This window comes from Bombyx mori, chromosome 15 (genome assembly GCF_030269925.1).
Source record: "Bombyx mori chromosome 15, ASM3026992v2".
Lineage (NCBI taxonomy): Eukaryota > Metazoa > Arthropoda > Insecta > Lepidoptera > Bombycidae > Bombyx > Bombyx mori.
In genome coordinates, this window is record NC_085121.1 from 1,291,317 (window position 1) to 1,306,742 (window position 15,426).

Consider the following 15,426-nt stretch of genomic DNA (forward strand, 5'->3'; position numbering starts at 1 on the left):
TATTTTTTATGTATTATACATACAGAGGCCTGTCAACCAGTGGACGAACGTGGCCTGAAGATTTTTTTTTTTAATATACATTGTGAACAAAATTCGCTTTTTAATATCAGCCGAAAATACGGAAAAGCGTGGCCGGATTTCGCTCATAATTTTAGGTTTGTTTTAAAAAAAAAATAACATCAAATTCATAAAAATCAAGTCATTTATTTACTCTCAACTTAAAAGTATAGAACTAAGAAAAATAATATTTTTATTAATTTAGATTACATAATACATACATCATTAAAATTATAACGACACAATAATGGCTTCAAAATAAATAATGTAAATTTAACTAATACAATTGACGAGATTACTTAATCGATTCTCCGCATTACAAAAATGTAAAACGTCAAAACTGACAGCTGCCAAGTCGGAGACGTCGTGAAAACAAGACGTTTGCTAGATTTATTGGCGGGAACGCGAAGCGAATAGCAAAATTTGTCTGAATTGTTTTAGTTTGATCATTCAGGGTTTCTTCGGGTTATAAAGTGGAATAACGATAGCTAATTAAGCCTTTAGCGTCTGCGAAAGTACAAAAGTGAGAGAATGGAACAAAATCGTTCAACGCGGTTTGGTCCAAAAAGAACAACTAAAGTCTCAGTAAATTCGACTATTTTACTGGGACATTATTTAAAGTCGTCTCGTTTCATGCCCAATTAATTAAAATTTCAAATAAATTAACTTGATTTCAATCCGTTTCAAATCATTTTTCATAAACAGGGTACAATATAATATAATATAGATACTTATGCATGTATATAATAATTGATGATTTATATAAACTCCTCAATGGCAACAATGGTTTCCCAAGAACCATTACAATTTTGAGAAAAAAATTAAGACACGTTATTCCTGCCAAAGGCCTTGAAAATATATGTAGTGATGTAAAAGATAAAAATAAACGAACCAATTTGTAAATGAAGCAAATCACTTAATAACCTTTTCTATAAAGGAATATACTAAATTTATATATGAAATAATTCGGTTAACCATTCGTTCTACGTAAGGACTAAACTAAAAAATTGAGAAACCTCAAAGTAAATGAACAAAAAAGCAATTAGAATCAGCTGAAGGACATTTTAAATGTTTCTTGATTATTCTCAGGGATTTTTTCAAACACAACCATGGTTTTTTTATTATTCCACCTAAAAATTAAAGGAGATTTGGCTCATGCAGCCCAAGTCTTTATTGATACCATACCATTGCATCCATTATTTAGTATATAAAATTTGAATTCAAGAAAAACTTTCTAAGACGCTAACCTAATAAGACCCTTGACTGAATATTGTTTTTAATTTGAATGTTTGTTTCCCAATCACAAATCTCTGGGCTATTCCCAAAGACTTCTGTTATTATTATACAAAGGGTGTTTAGAAAAAATGTTTTGATTGTTAACTATAATAAATAATATTGCGAAATCAAAATGCAAGATAAAATAATAGAAGTGACAAGTTTTTCAAGAATCATTGTTTATCGACAGCACAAAAAAAAATTGTCAGTTTTTGTGAGCTACCTTAACCGACTTTAAATAGGCCTGAATTTTCTATGACATTTAAGACAGATAAGTTGCAGTATTTGTAAGGTCATCATTATGCAAAACCAGTCTATTTTTGGTGCGGACAAAAACAAATTAGTCATTCATCCATGATGAATTGATATTGTTTTTCCGCGTATATTGTGATATGTTTTGACTCTAGACAACACAAAATCAAAATCTGCTTACTAATAAAGTGAAATGTATTTTTATTTGTTGTTATGCACGCTACACAGAACGCGCGACAGAACGCTATTGAATTATGACGTCACTGTTCTAAGGTTTGCAATTAAATTCTACGCCTAAACTCGTAATACAACAACGAGACAGAGCCCATTTCATCGCAACCGGAGAGGTTCAAGCATGTCATAGAACTTTACTGACTTGATTTCAATTATTACTTCTTAATATACTTAATTTTTATATACCTCGACGGAGGTTTTACAAAAGTTGTTGCCAGCAAAATATATGTTGTTATTCAAAACTAATAACGTAAATTGAATTTCTCATTTACATTTGACCTTGACCTTGAGTCTTAAAAAGAATCGATAAAAATCGATTCTTAAAAAAAAATCGAGCCGCACTTTATCGATACAAAACATTAACGATCCTACGCAAAATCATAATCTACATTCCCATAATAGTTACATAAATTGTAAATATAAAGCTACCAAATATTGGAAGTCTAATTAAAATGAACACGATCTTCAGATCACAACACGTTTGCGTAAGAGCTACTTTCGCTCGACACGATTTTCTTGACACTACAAATTTTAATCACATTAAATTTAAAACCGAACTGCTCTTCATAATTCGTTCGCTTTATATATAAATAAAATTGAAATGCTGGAAGATAGATAGTGTGCTCGCGAGGATGATCACCGACGTCTCGGCTATAAATGCCGTGCGCCACATTCGCTTCGGTATAAGCGGCAGAATTAATGCAAACTAATTGCTCGTGTTTTATATTGCCGTATATAGGAAAACGAGCCGGTCGCGTGGTGTGGAATGAGGCCCATAGACCCTATCAAAAACGACAGGATACTGATGCTTTCACAACAATTAGAAAGTCTAGGAGATTCTCCTCCCCATTTAAACCCAAGCGGATCAAAATTAACATTATAAGCTTTAACAGCAAAGAAATAGAATACACAATATCCCTTACTAATAATTAAATGCAGTCGAATTAACGTTTTACAAGTATACCCTTAAGGTTCAATATTGGAGAGCATTCGTAAAAACGAACAGATATGTCAACGATACATTCGTAAAACATACGTACAAATCTAAGCCTTGCGCGACCTAATTTTAAAGTCCATTATTGCAAAATCGCATATTACAATTAATGAGCTAGCTGCCTTTTGCTTCGGTTCTGTACTGCCAAAGTTAGAAAGAGACGGCTAGCTTGAGTTTTGACAATTATAACTGTCAATCATTGAAAAAGATTCATATTAAAAGAATGTGTAAAATTAATTAAACAAATATTCAAATAAAAATATAGTTTGCCGCCATCTTTAACGCACTAATTGTCGCCGTTCGCGCGTCGGTCGTGCGAAAAGGACAACATTAGCCGATTATGATTATGTCTCTTTCTAATATCCGAAGCGGACGGCAGAATGTTGAAGTTCACAAACTCAGTCCAAAAGGACCACAATAGTCAACTTATTTTCTACACATGCATATACATACTAAGGCCATATAAAACAGTCATTTTGTTCGTGAGCTTAACATACATATGTATAATAGGACGATTGTGAAGAGATTCAATGTCAAATTATTGTATAGTGGAGTGTTGTACGATTTCACTGGTAGACACTACCATCAGAGTAAAATAGGCAGGAATAGGCAGAAAAACTCTACCATTGGAGTAAAATAGTCAGGAATAGGTAGATCGATACGTGTTCATTCACAATATTACTGCTGCCATGTAAAATTGTACAAGAACATTATAAAATCTATTCACAAAATTTCCGAAACAAAAAACATTCAAAATTCACTTCACTAAACTCTTCACAATCAAAATTCACAAATCGTTACCAAAACATACTTTCATTAATATAATGAACGACGTTATATAATTACGGTTCATTATTACTTACGCATACAAAAATAAAAACATAGTCAATTCAGAATTTAAAAATAATTGTGATGAAAAAAAAACATTACAGAGTATCACATTATCTGTGAAAACTCTTATAATTATGCTTCACTTAATTTTGAGATTTACATTTCAATTAATAATACATACATACTTAATATTTAAATACGAACAATTCTTGAGATTACGTTAAAATAAAAAAATAAATAAAAACATTGCTATGATATGTAAATACAATATGTCTTTAGCGTTGAAAATATAACTTGAAAAGTTTTCATGGCAGTGATTACGTTTAGAGAACGAAGAAAATAAATACAGATTATAGCCGGTCAGATCGTGATATGCAATAAAGATCCAAACAATGAAAATAATTAAAAGCTCTCTCTCTCTATCAGAGGTACAGGCAGCCATGTTGTTTTTTTTTTATTTAACATTCACTAACGACAACATAAAAATTGGATTATAAACTGTATATGCAATAAAGAACCAATCCACGAGAAAAAGAAAAAAAACTCGAAAATTATCTTGGATTTTTTGAGTTAATTATTTTATTTCCGATGTTTCTACAATTTAAGAGTTTACGTGTCCGCGGACGAATGAAATTTGAACTTTGTTAGAACTAACGTCTAATCTATACAAATATATAAATTTAGTGGTTTCTACGGATGTTCCGTTATAACTACTGAACCATACATCCGATTGACTTGAAACTTGGTATCCATGTAGAAAATACATGTACTTAATGGATAGGCTAATATTTATATGAGTGTTGGACTCCCTACACCAGTTGCGGGGGCGTTAATGATGAGAATATTTGTGGGAGTGAGAAATAATAATGTTAATTTCAGATGCCCAGCGAAGCGGACGGGTACAGCTAGTATATTATAAATGCGTAGGTTAGTATGCTCGTTACTCGTTCACGCAAAATAGACCGAATAGTTTTGAATGAAATATCGCACATAGATAATTTACTACTTAGATTAATATATAGGATATTTTTTATGGTATATGATTAGGAAAACGCGATAATGTGATCTCTAGTTCGTCGTCAGATTTTTTGTCTTTTTTTTTGTAATAAAAATATAAAATAGATTGTATATTCCTCTGCACACAGAACAGCATCTTGAGCTCTAGATAAATTATTATAGCCTCATTAAGAAAGTCGCGGTCAAACAAGTCAAGTACAACTGCGTTAGTTTTAACTTAGAAGTAAAGCCGCCATCTTTTATCTGTTAGGCTCGATTTTTCTTATTCCCTAGACTCAACATTCTAAGCACAACCCAGAATCGAATGAGAATCAGTGAAAATGTGTGAAATATTAAAAAAAAAATCCTATCGCATTTCATTTTTGCAAGTTTTAAAAAAGTTATTAAAAAACCTTTGTCTACAAATATATCAATATATTATAATATGGCGCTGCCTCATTAGGATTTACAAAAATTAAAAAATATTTATCAATTTTGGATCATTGTTATATAAAACATCCGTAAAACGTCCGTATTCTTTTTAAGAGTCATATATGCATTAAAAATGATTTCATACGAATTGATAACATTGTAAATGTGATGCAAAAACACGATGATCGAAACGAAATCTTCGTTATATTTATCTAGAAATAAATAAATAAAAATATTTTTATTACGAATGTCTTTCTTGAGGTAGGAGGAGAGAGACTCTCAGATTCATTGTATTTATCTAAGAACACAACGTTTCATAAAATCATTTTTTATTATATTTCCAACGAGATTCTATTTATTTGTTTTTCAAATTAACAAAGTCTCAAATATATTCGACAGCAGCTTAACTAATATTTTATTTCAGATAGAACTATCCGCGAATATCGATCGCCGAACTCAAACATTAAAATCTACTCCGAAATAATTTGAATTTCGTTTACGACAGAGCACGCGATAGTGAATAGTGACGTCAATATACAAATACGATGCCAAAATTCGCGGGAATATCTTAGGAACATCTTCTCAATGTTTGATAATTAATAAGATCCTTTACTAATTCGACTTCACGACGAAGAATGAATTATTTCGTCCTTTGAGAAACTCCTTTTTGTTTTTAAGCTTGTTTTTTATTCCTTCTGTAAAACTCAATACGCAATCGTATCATCATAACCCTTAAAGTATCAATTTTTTTTTTGTAAATTCACTAACTTAAAAAAACAGTTTTGATAATTGTGAGTCACACAAACATATATTTTTTTTACTTTTAAAACAACACATGATATTGTTTAACTGAAAGCTATAAAAGTTGTCATTATTAACCTAAGTCTTTAACCGCATAAAAAACTCTTTGATCACACTTATAACTTTATAAATATCGTTCTTGAATCTTATAGCTATTGTTGTGACAATATCCTTTCAAAAAAAAAAAAAAGAAGTTAATGACGTATAAAAAAGTGTGTTTCTTAACAAAAACTATTGGTTACGTTAAAATAATTATAAAATTCATATATTTGAGCGGGATCGTGACGTCGGTTTTGCATGGGCAGCAAATAATATATAGCACAATAGGCAAACGGACAACAATAACAAAACAATCCAAGAGATATATATTAGATAATCAAATCACTTGATTCTAGTTACCAGACGTCGATTCGAATGAGAAATACATTCAAACCACTAAACAAAATTGCAATACACGTCGATATTGACACCAATAATATTGCGTGACGTCATATGTGTGTACGACTTGTGTGATTAGCCAATCGTGCATTTTGATCCCGATTATTTTCAGTCAAGTGTTGTGTAGTTTATGCTTCATTGTCTCAAATACTTATTGCTGTCCGGATCCCTAGTCCGGGCCTCACAATTGAGACGCTTCTTTGGGCAGTTGCAAAGTGATTTCAGACCAGATAGTATTTATAAATGGTTCTCGTCAGAAAATTCTTAATTAAAGGCATGCTTATTGAGTACCAGTACCAACTTATCAACGGACGGTCAATGACTTCGTTCCCCCAACGAGAGGTATAAAAGACAAGTGTGCTTTGTGCGAGTTTTTTAACGTTCTCGATAGCGTAAAAGTTAACTTCTATTTGTATAGAATGGGATTGTTTGCGTACGTTTGCCGCTAGGGGCGCTGTTCCAACTGCATACAAATTTGAGTTAACTTTTACGCTATCCAGAACGTTAAGATACTCACACTGAGCACACTGATCGGGCACAACGCTACCACCTCGGAAGGCGTCTCAATACAACGATGAGTCTACATACAGATTCGCCTTATAAATGCTGCCTCTCAGAATCGAAGTTCCGAATAGATTATTTCTTCGATAATCAACACAAAATTTAACATACAATTTTAATAGATCGACTTCTAAAAACTTTTCATACGAATCCATTTAAAAAAAAAACAATTTTAGTATACCGCGGTAGCTACAATAAACAACTGTCTTACTTAAATAACGGTTTGATAATTGCATAATACAATAACGGAAAGATGGAATATTTTTTTTGCCAAGTCAATAACAATGTGAGCGACTTGCGGACAATCTGCGAGCACTTTCACGTCTCCCGTTATTGTATTTCACAATTAGAATGTAGTTGTCGTACAGCAGTTCTAGATGGCGCTAGTGTTGAGCGCCGATGACGGCGACGGTCGGGGGGGCGGTGGGGGGAGCGGTCGGGGGGGCGCCGCGCCGCGTCCTCGCTCGCCGTCACGCCCTGGGCGGGATCTTCTCTCCCATACGCTTAACTAAGTCTATCATCAGCTCCCTGCAATAACATACCATTATATAAGTTCAACTGTTTTCGACTAAATATCGCTTCGGACAAACATGTAACTGAACCTGATAAGGAGATCAATGAAAACAGAAATAAAAGGGGGGAACGGGAGTGGGAATATTGTGTGAATTGTTTTATTTTGTTAGTTTTTTTTCTCTACCTTATCGCCGGTAGCCTAAGAGCTTATTCCAGCTACGCTGGTACGGACGGGTAGGTGAGCTCACGGGGCTCAAACCGGAGTGTAGCTAACACTGGCCCCAGCAAGAGCAGTGCTTCGCAGAATCTACCACCGGATCTGAATCGCGACTCACTGAGAAGATCCAGCGAGAAACTCAGTGGGCTGTGTCTATGGCTAAGTTGCACGTCGAACTCTTATACTGATACTCTATTTCATCTCATTTCGTCTCATTTCATTTAATTGTAAAAATCTATACTAATATTAAAAAGAGGAAAGATTTGTTTGTTTGTTTGTTTCGAATAGGCTCCGAAACTACTGGACCGATTTGAAAAATTCTTTTTCCATTAGAAGCCGACATTGTCCCTGATGAACACAGGCTACTTTTTTTTTTGTTTTTTTTTATTATTATTTTTTGGTTTCATGTGTGTTTTAATGTTTCCGAAGCGAAGCGAGGGCGGGTCGCTAGTAAGAATATAAATTAAAATAAGAATTTACTTAAAGGTCTTAGTAACCAGGTCATAAAATCCCTTAAAAAAATTTAATTGTAACCCAATTGATTTTACTCTCAAATTAATAAATTTCAGTTCATTTCGCTTCATATAATTTTTCATATAAAAGAATAAGAGTTGTCTTCAATATAACCGAATATAAGAGTTAAGACTATAAAATTTTCAAAAAATAAAAGCTACATATAAAGTGTATTAAGAAATTTGGTGCGAAAGAGAGCACACTATTGAACAATGACGTCGACGTTCACGTGCATTTGCAAAAAGGGGACCGACCCCTCGATCCCCGCTAAAAACCCTAACTTCTTATATTATTTCCACTTATTGTTTTAATTATTTCTTATGTAAACAATAGTTAATCATTATTATGACCCTGGTCAACTATTTGGAGTAAAGACTAATTGAAATTGGGTACTCCGCGGCAGAAATTTTATTTTATTTATAACATGCTGGTATGTTATACAGCAGCACAGAACATTACAGGTAACATAATAATTGATCTCACACTAAATGCTAACACAATTACAGGTACCGACTGCATCCATTGGTAAAAAAAAGCTGTTTATTGTATAATACTAGAGAAAAAAGAAAAAATATATATATAACACTGCATGAAAATTTAACATTCATCATTAACCTGCCCTTCCCCAAGTCACCTGGGGTCAGCGCAACATGTTTTCTCCTTCCATACTCCTCTATTATATACAATTTCTTCGCTCACTCCCTTCTTACACATATCGTCTTTCACGCAATCCATCCATTTCTTCTTAGGTTTTTTACCATAATTTTTTTTACAAAATTTTACATTATTACACATTGACCCGGTCATTGTTCTCGTCGAACCCGGCGTTTGCGACGAAGGACGACGAGTAAATAAACCCTAAGACACAGCCCACTGAGTTTCTCGCTGGATCTTCTCAGTGGGTCGCGTTTCCGATCCGGTGGTAGATTCTGCGAAGCACGGCTCTTGCTAGGGCTCGTGTTAGCAACGTCGTCAGGTTTGAGCCCCGTGAGTTCACCTACTAGTTAAGGTACGCCGAAATAACCTCTCAAAGCTCTCAGCTTAGGTAGGAGAAAAAAAATATCACAGTTACTACCAAATACACTTTTACATAATTTAAAAAGCTCATGCCAGCAGAAACGTCCAGAGAATACTTGCTATGAAATTTGTTTAATTCCCGAATTACTCTGCTGTTTTGCAATAGATAAGAGTTTACTGTAGTCCCGGGAGACCGCGGTCCCCTGCCTCTCCCAGAGACGCTCACCTGTATATGAGAGGGTCCATGTTCCTGGCGAGCATGTACAGCAGCCACCAGTCTCCCAGGTCGGTCCGGCGCGAGACCGCCACCGCCGTCTCCAGAGACAAGGTCCGGGACCTCGCGTGCAGCAACCGTGGCCTCACCGCCGGCATGAAGATTATGACCAGTCTGTGAGCAACGGGCCAAATTTTTGAGGTCATTTTATTTGTATATAGTATTTTTATCTTATCGGAGTTCACAATTAATCCGTTACCTATAAGACATTCAGACGATTTCCTTCGAAGCGCATGTTTCATGGCCGAACTAGACGGACAGTGTGCATTACCACCAGGAAAATCTCAAGGTTTTACTTTTGTACGTGACTGTACACCTTCGTCGTTAAATTATCTTGTGAGCACACACAATTTATCTTTTTCTTTTTTTTATTGCTTAGATACCCATCTAGGACGAGCTCACAGCCCACCTGGTGTTAAGTGATTACTGGAGCCCATAGACATCTACAATGTAAATGCGCCACCCACTTTGAAAATATATAAGTTCTAAGGTCTCGGTATAGTTACAACGGCTGCCCCATCTTTCAAACCGAAACGCATTACTGCTTCACGGCAGAAATAGATAAGGCGGTGGTACCTACCCATGCGGACTCACAAAAGGTCCTACCATTAGTAATTACGGAAATTATAATTTTGCGGATTTGGTTTTAACACAATGTTATTCCTTCACCGTGGAAGTCAATCGTGAACATTTGTTAAGTATGATTTCATTAGAAAAATTGGTACCCGCCTGCGGGATTCGAACACCGGTGCATCGCTACATACGAATGCACCGGACGTCTTATCCTTTAGGCTACGACGACTAAATCTACAACAGAAAACTTAGCTTAATATAGTTAGTCTAATATTTTCCCACCACTCATTTCGATACGAAACTTCTGCGTCATCAGGACAGCAGAGATCATATGGAAAGATTCTAAGGTATGATGTTAAAAAAAAAACCCTTTTTACTTTGGGTGCTTCAATTTCTCCGACCGAGGCGTTGGTTGGACACTTTTTCACGACACACGCGACTCAACCGTTCGCATGTAGTCGTAGTTCATGGACATCAGCAATTCCAGGGGCCCAGCCAAGCCTGTATATATGAATTTCGATGCTTTAACCGTCGCTAATCAGCTTGGCTCTCTAACAGCATAAATAAAGTCAGCATTACTGATCCGTGCGCGACGACCTAAACACCAAACCAAAATCAATCATGATCTAACCTGTACATGACGAGCAGAGTGAGAACGACCGCCAATATGATGTACCAGAACCAGAGGAAGATGTACGTCTTCTCGTTGACGATGTTCAGCGGGAGGACGCAGAGACTGTCGTGGGTCTGTATGCTGCCGGACGCGCCGAACTTGTGAAACGTGCATTTAGTCATGCGAGGGAACACGTATATCATCGGATCGTATCTGCAACACGAATGCGGTATTTAAGTACATTGACAAGCTAGTTCTGGTGTAGATAGCACACTGAGAATATTTTTTTCTTGCTGAAATGATGAGATGAGATGATGATGAGAACCACTCACCATCAGGTGGGCATTATGCTCGTCTGCCTACAATGGACAATAAAAAAAAAGATTCCGTGAGAAACCCAGCGGGCTGATGTATAAATAAACGTCGAACTCTTCATTGCATTCGACGAGTACGGTTTCCAGGGTCCCTATGCCTGCTCCAAGTGTTAGAGTTGCAGGCGACTGAGTTAGTGGATCAGATGGCTCCGTAAGGACGTGGGCATGAATAACAGAATTCATTAAATTGTTACGATCTGATAAGGTTGTGAAATCAGCAGACCTTTCTTCCTGCGGGACTTCGCTGTACCCCAAAACCCTGGTGCCGTACGACATAAACTCCCCGTTGAAGAAGTTATCCATCATCCACATTTGCAGAATGATATTCACGAGACATAGTAACTCGCAGCCCCAATAACGGAAGGCGTACAGCTTGTGCGTCTGGAATGAAAAGAAAACAAATATAATAAGAGAAGAGAAATAATCCTTAGAGCTAAAACCTATTTTAAAAGATTAGAAACCCACTCAAATAACCTTGCTAAGCATCTAATGGTAAACCAAATGACTTTGAAGAGTGCCTCAAGATCTACTAGATCCACTGTAGATTGATCGATTGGATATGTCACTAGACATTGTGCATGCACCGCCTATGAAATTGTTTTTCTCAAAACTACGGTTGAATGTCTAAAGACAGCTTACGCCCTAAACACGTCATTACGTATCCTCTCGATCCATTAACGGTGCTTTTAGGTACCTCAAGCACCGCCCTCGCCAAACCCGTCGCTTGCGACGAAGGGCTCGACGACTAAATTAACCCATAGACACTACCCATTGAGTTTCTCGCCGGATCTTCTCAGTGGATCGCGTTTCCGATCCGGTGGTATATTCTGCGAAGCACTATTCTTGCTAGGGCCAGTGTTAGTAAGACTTCCGGTTTGAGCCCCGTTAGGGTAACACGCTAGCGTAAAGCTGAAATAGCCTCTCAAGGCTATCAGCATAGGTAGGGAAAAAAATCAGCTTACTGTGAAGATTAAATAAAAAAAATATATATCGAACTTGCAACCACCCAACTTAAGATAGCAAACGCCTGGTATAAAACCACTGGATGACGTCTACACACTTCAAATTGAAATATATATCGAAACTATTTCAGAAATCCAACATCTAAATATCGGAATTCAAGGCTCAAAAGAGTTCTGTTTTCCCAACTTTTCCCAACTCGCCAACAGACCAGCTGTTATCACAGAACGTGGGTGGGCCGTACCATTATCAATGTAGGTACATACGTGATCTGGTATGCAGTTTATACAAAGGCCTCATTGAATTGGAGACATTCAACGAGGTACAAACATGACCGTTCATAATGGCCCTCTGTTTATGAGACTTCTTTAAACTAAGGTTATCTGATGTCAACGATATCAAAGGTAACTCGATACATATTGCACAGAGCGTCGATGTTGCTAAGTGAACAATTAATGCTTATTAAATTCTCTGAACATGGTAAATATGTTTTATGTTGGGTAAGGCTTTAAAACGTGGATTATCTAGAACAGTGCTCTCTAAGATTCCAAATATACCATCATCTGATTATGGAAGGAAATCAAAGACGCCAAGTCTATATACATCTAATTGCAATCTAATACTTCAGACTCGAACTACCCTATTAGTAAGGAAATCATAAACTAAAATAAATAAGGAAAAAGTGTACTTTACTATAGATAATTGTAATATTATTTGATTTATTAGAAATCAGCTTTTAATAGAAGTTTCACTCGCGTTACTGTACAAAAAAAGTTCCTAAAGTCTTTTTTAACGAAATTACTCGTGTCCTTTTCTATATACCCTTTACAACGTGACAACTCCTTCGAAACTATACAACATCATAAAAAAAGGGCGATATGGAAGGCCAGGTGCGATAATGCACCACAATAGCACGGAACATCTGTCGATACCAGCCCTAGCTTGCAGATACAAAGGGAACAACTCCAAGCGATATTCTGATACACGATATTCGATACGACGATTTCACGAAAAATCGATATTATTTGTAAGCTTTTTCAGCTTTTCCTTGACACGTAGGTGAGCTCACGGGGCTCAAACCGGGAGTGTTGCTAACACTGGCCCTAGCAAGAGCAGTGTTTCGCAGAATCTACCACCGGATCGGAAACGCGACCCACTGAGAAGATCCGGCGAGAAACTCAGGGCGCTGTGTCTATGGGTTAATTCACTCGTCGAGCCCATCGTCGCTAGCGACGGGTTCGGCGAGGGCGGTGACCGGTGCTTGAGGTACTTAAAATCACCGTTAATGGATCGGGAGGACCTGTAATGACGTGTTTAGGGCTTGTAGGCAATGGGAGTGGATAAATATAAAAATAATAATCAATAAAGAATAAATTAACGCATTGTACGCCCGTGGCTTCTGAGACATTTACAGACTGAGCGCCGATATCACATCGACAGCGTAAAACCTAGGCGCCCGGCATGATTCGTTTGTTAGCAATCATACGTGAAGCAAATATTAAAAAAATTGTACAATTTCGTAAAACTATAAAAAAATTAAGATCAGCATAATCAGGGCAACGGAATGCAGATTACCCAGGTAAACAATCCCGCGTTATTGCAGGGCCACCGTTAAAGCGACAGACTTCGAAGCCCGCGTTTTCGCAGGGCCCTTGTACAATGTGTTGAGCACACGCATGCATTGGTAGGTCGGTCTGAACTCCGACGAAGTTTATATAGATTGACCAATTATTAAGTCCCTTACATGACGATCAGTAGCGACGCGTCTCAATAATTAGTTTAGCATACACACACAAACACAGACGCACAAATCATACACGAGCATTCATTACCATGACAACACAACCGTGACTATTCAGCTTTGTAGTCTTACGTAAACTGTCATCATACATTACTGATAGGGCTCTAATTGGACCCTAAGTATTACTGCTATCCACATTCTTAAGCGGAATTTTTAGTCTGTTATTATTTTTAAAATATAGGTGCTGTAGTCACTTGGAAGTTTGCATGAGTGCATTTTTTTCTTAAATCAAGTTCAGGAGGTTGTCGGTGGCCAGAACGATGCCTCCAATGAACACTAAATCTAACTCAAAATTTTGAAATTTTCGTTTTTCACGCAAATCGCTTCACTATTTTAAAAGTATTACAAATTCATTATTAGTGGGTTTCGAAGCAACAGTAAATCGGGTAGTTACACAAGAAAAAACCATAAAATCTTTAGTATTGCAGATATATTTATCAACTTTTTTCGTTTAAGCGCTCCTCCTGTAAACCTACGAATTTGGAGTTAGAGTAGTGTTCATTGGAGGCATCGAGAAGATCTCTATTTCTCTATATCGTCCAAAAGGGTCCGTATTATCCTTGCACCCGTTATCGTAACACCTTTTTTCCCCATCGTTGTTAGTCTAAGGGGCTATTCCAACTTCATGCGGACCAGTACGTGGGATAGATCACGCTTAACCTGACAGAATTGCTAATACCAGCCCTAGCGAGACCAGTGCTTCGCTGAATGTACTACCGCATCGGAATCGCGACCCACTGAGAAATCCGGCGAGAAACTCAACGGGATTTCCTAACACCCAAATTCTGAACCAACAACACTAGACCAGATGAGAACGACTATTTACTCTTGAATTATGAAAGGCTTACGGTAATAGCACGACTGTGGTCCTAACCCGAACCATAACACAACTGTAACGATATTAGTCAAAACTACTACACGTGTACGAAACGTTCAAGAACTTATTAAGCATGGCTAGTCTTAGAAAGGGAGCAATGAACTTGAGACAGCATTCAAGTGATCGTTACACAACATTTAGATAGCTATTGGTACTTCTACAGTAGGCGGGTCTGTACTTGTCTAAGAAACTTCGCAACAAATAGAAACCCGAGCATTTGAAGCACTTTAGAATCGCTGGACGATCAAGTATCTTTCTTATCTTTGGGATTGGACGATTGTATAGCAAATTATTGTTATTGGAGTTCACTGACAGATGACCTCGCAGTCCGGGGGGGCGATTACTGGAACCAGCAGATATGTATTCATGAAATACCGCACACTATCAGAGTTGATACGAATGGATAGGTGAGCTCGCGGGCTCAACCTAAGAGAATTTGCTAACACTAGACCTAGCAAGATCCGTGCTTTTCAGAATATTTTTGTTTATATCGCCCTTGTAAGCAGACGAGCATACGGCCCACCGGATGGTGAGTGGTTACCGTCGCCCATGGGAGTCAGTAATGCCAGGGGCAGAGCCAAGCCGCTGCCCATTAACAGATCGGAATCGCGACCCACTGAGAAGAGAGAAACTCAGAGGGCAAATCGAAAACTGTATGTTGATGCCACTCACTACCTAGCCGAGCAGACAGATAAAACGCTCCAAAACCAGTAAGACCCTCTTGTATGTATTAGATATGTGACAGCCCATATAGTATTAAGCGGATATCGAAACTCCTACAAAAGCTGCCACATCTCGAGAAACGAGAAAGAATTTCAATGAC

General features: G+C 37.1%; 1 protein-coding gene across 1 annotated transcript in view; it reads right to left on the reverse strand.

Moving 5' to 3' along the window:
• Positions 1 to 184: 184 nt before the first annotated feature.
• LOC101744232 (innexin inx1) overlaps positions 185 to 15,426 on the reverse strand; it is a 59,591-nt gene continuing 44,349 nt past the window's right edge. Inside the window, exons 5-8 of the mRNA XM_021349472.3 lie at positions 11,189 to 11,346; positions 10,610 to 10,804; positions 9,358 to 9,519; positions 185 to 7,399 (exon numbers count right to left, since the gene is read on the reverse strand). Of these exons, the coding sequence (XP_021205147.1) occupies positions 7,342 to 7,399; positions 9,358 to 9,519; positions 10,610 to 10,804; positions 11,189 to 11,346 (573 nt within the window). The 3' untranslated portion in view covers positions 185 to 7,341. The remainder of the gene's footprint in view (positions 7,400 to 9,357; positions 9,520 to 10,609; positions 10,805 to 11,188; positions 11,347 to 15,426) is intronic.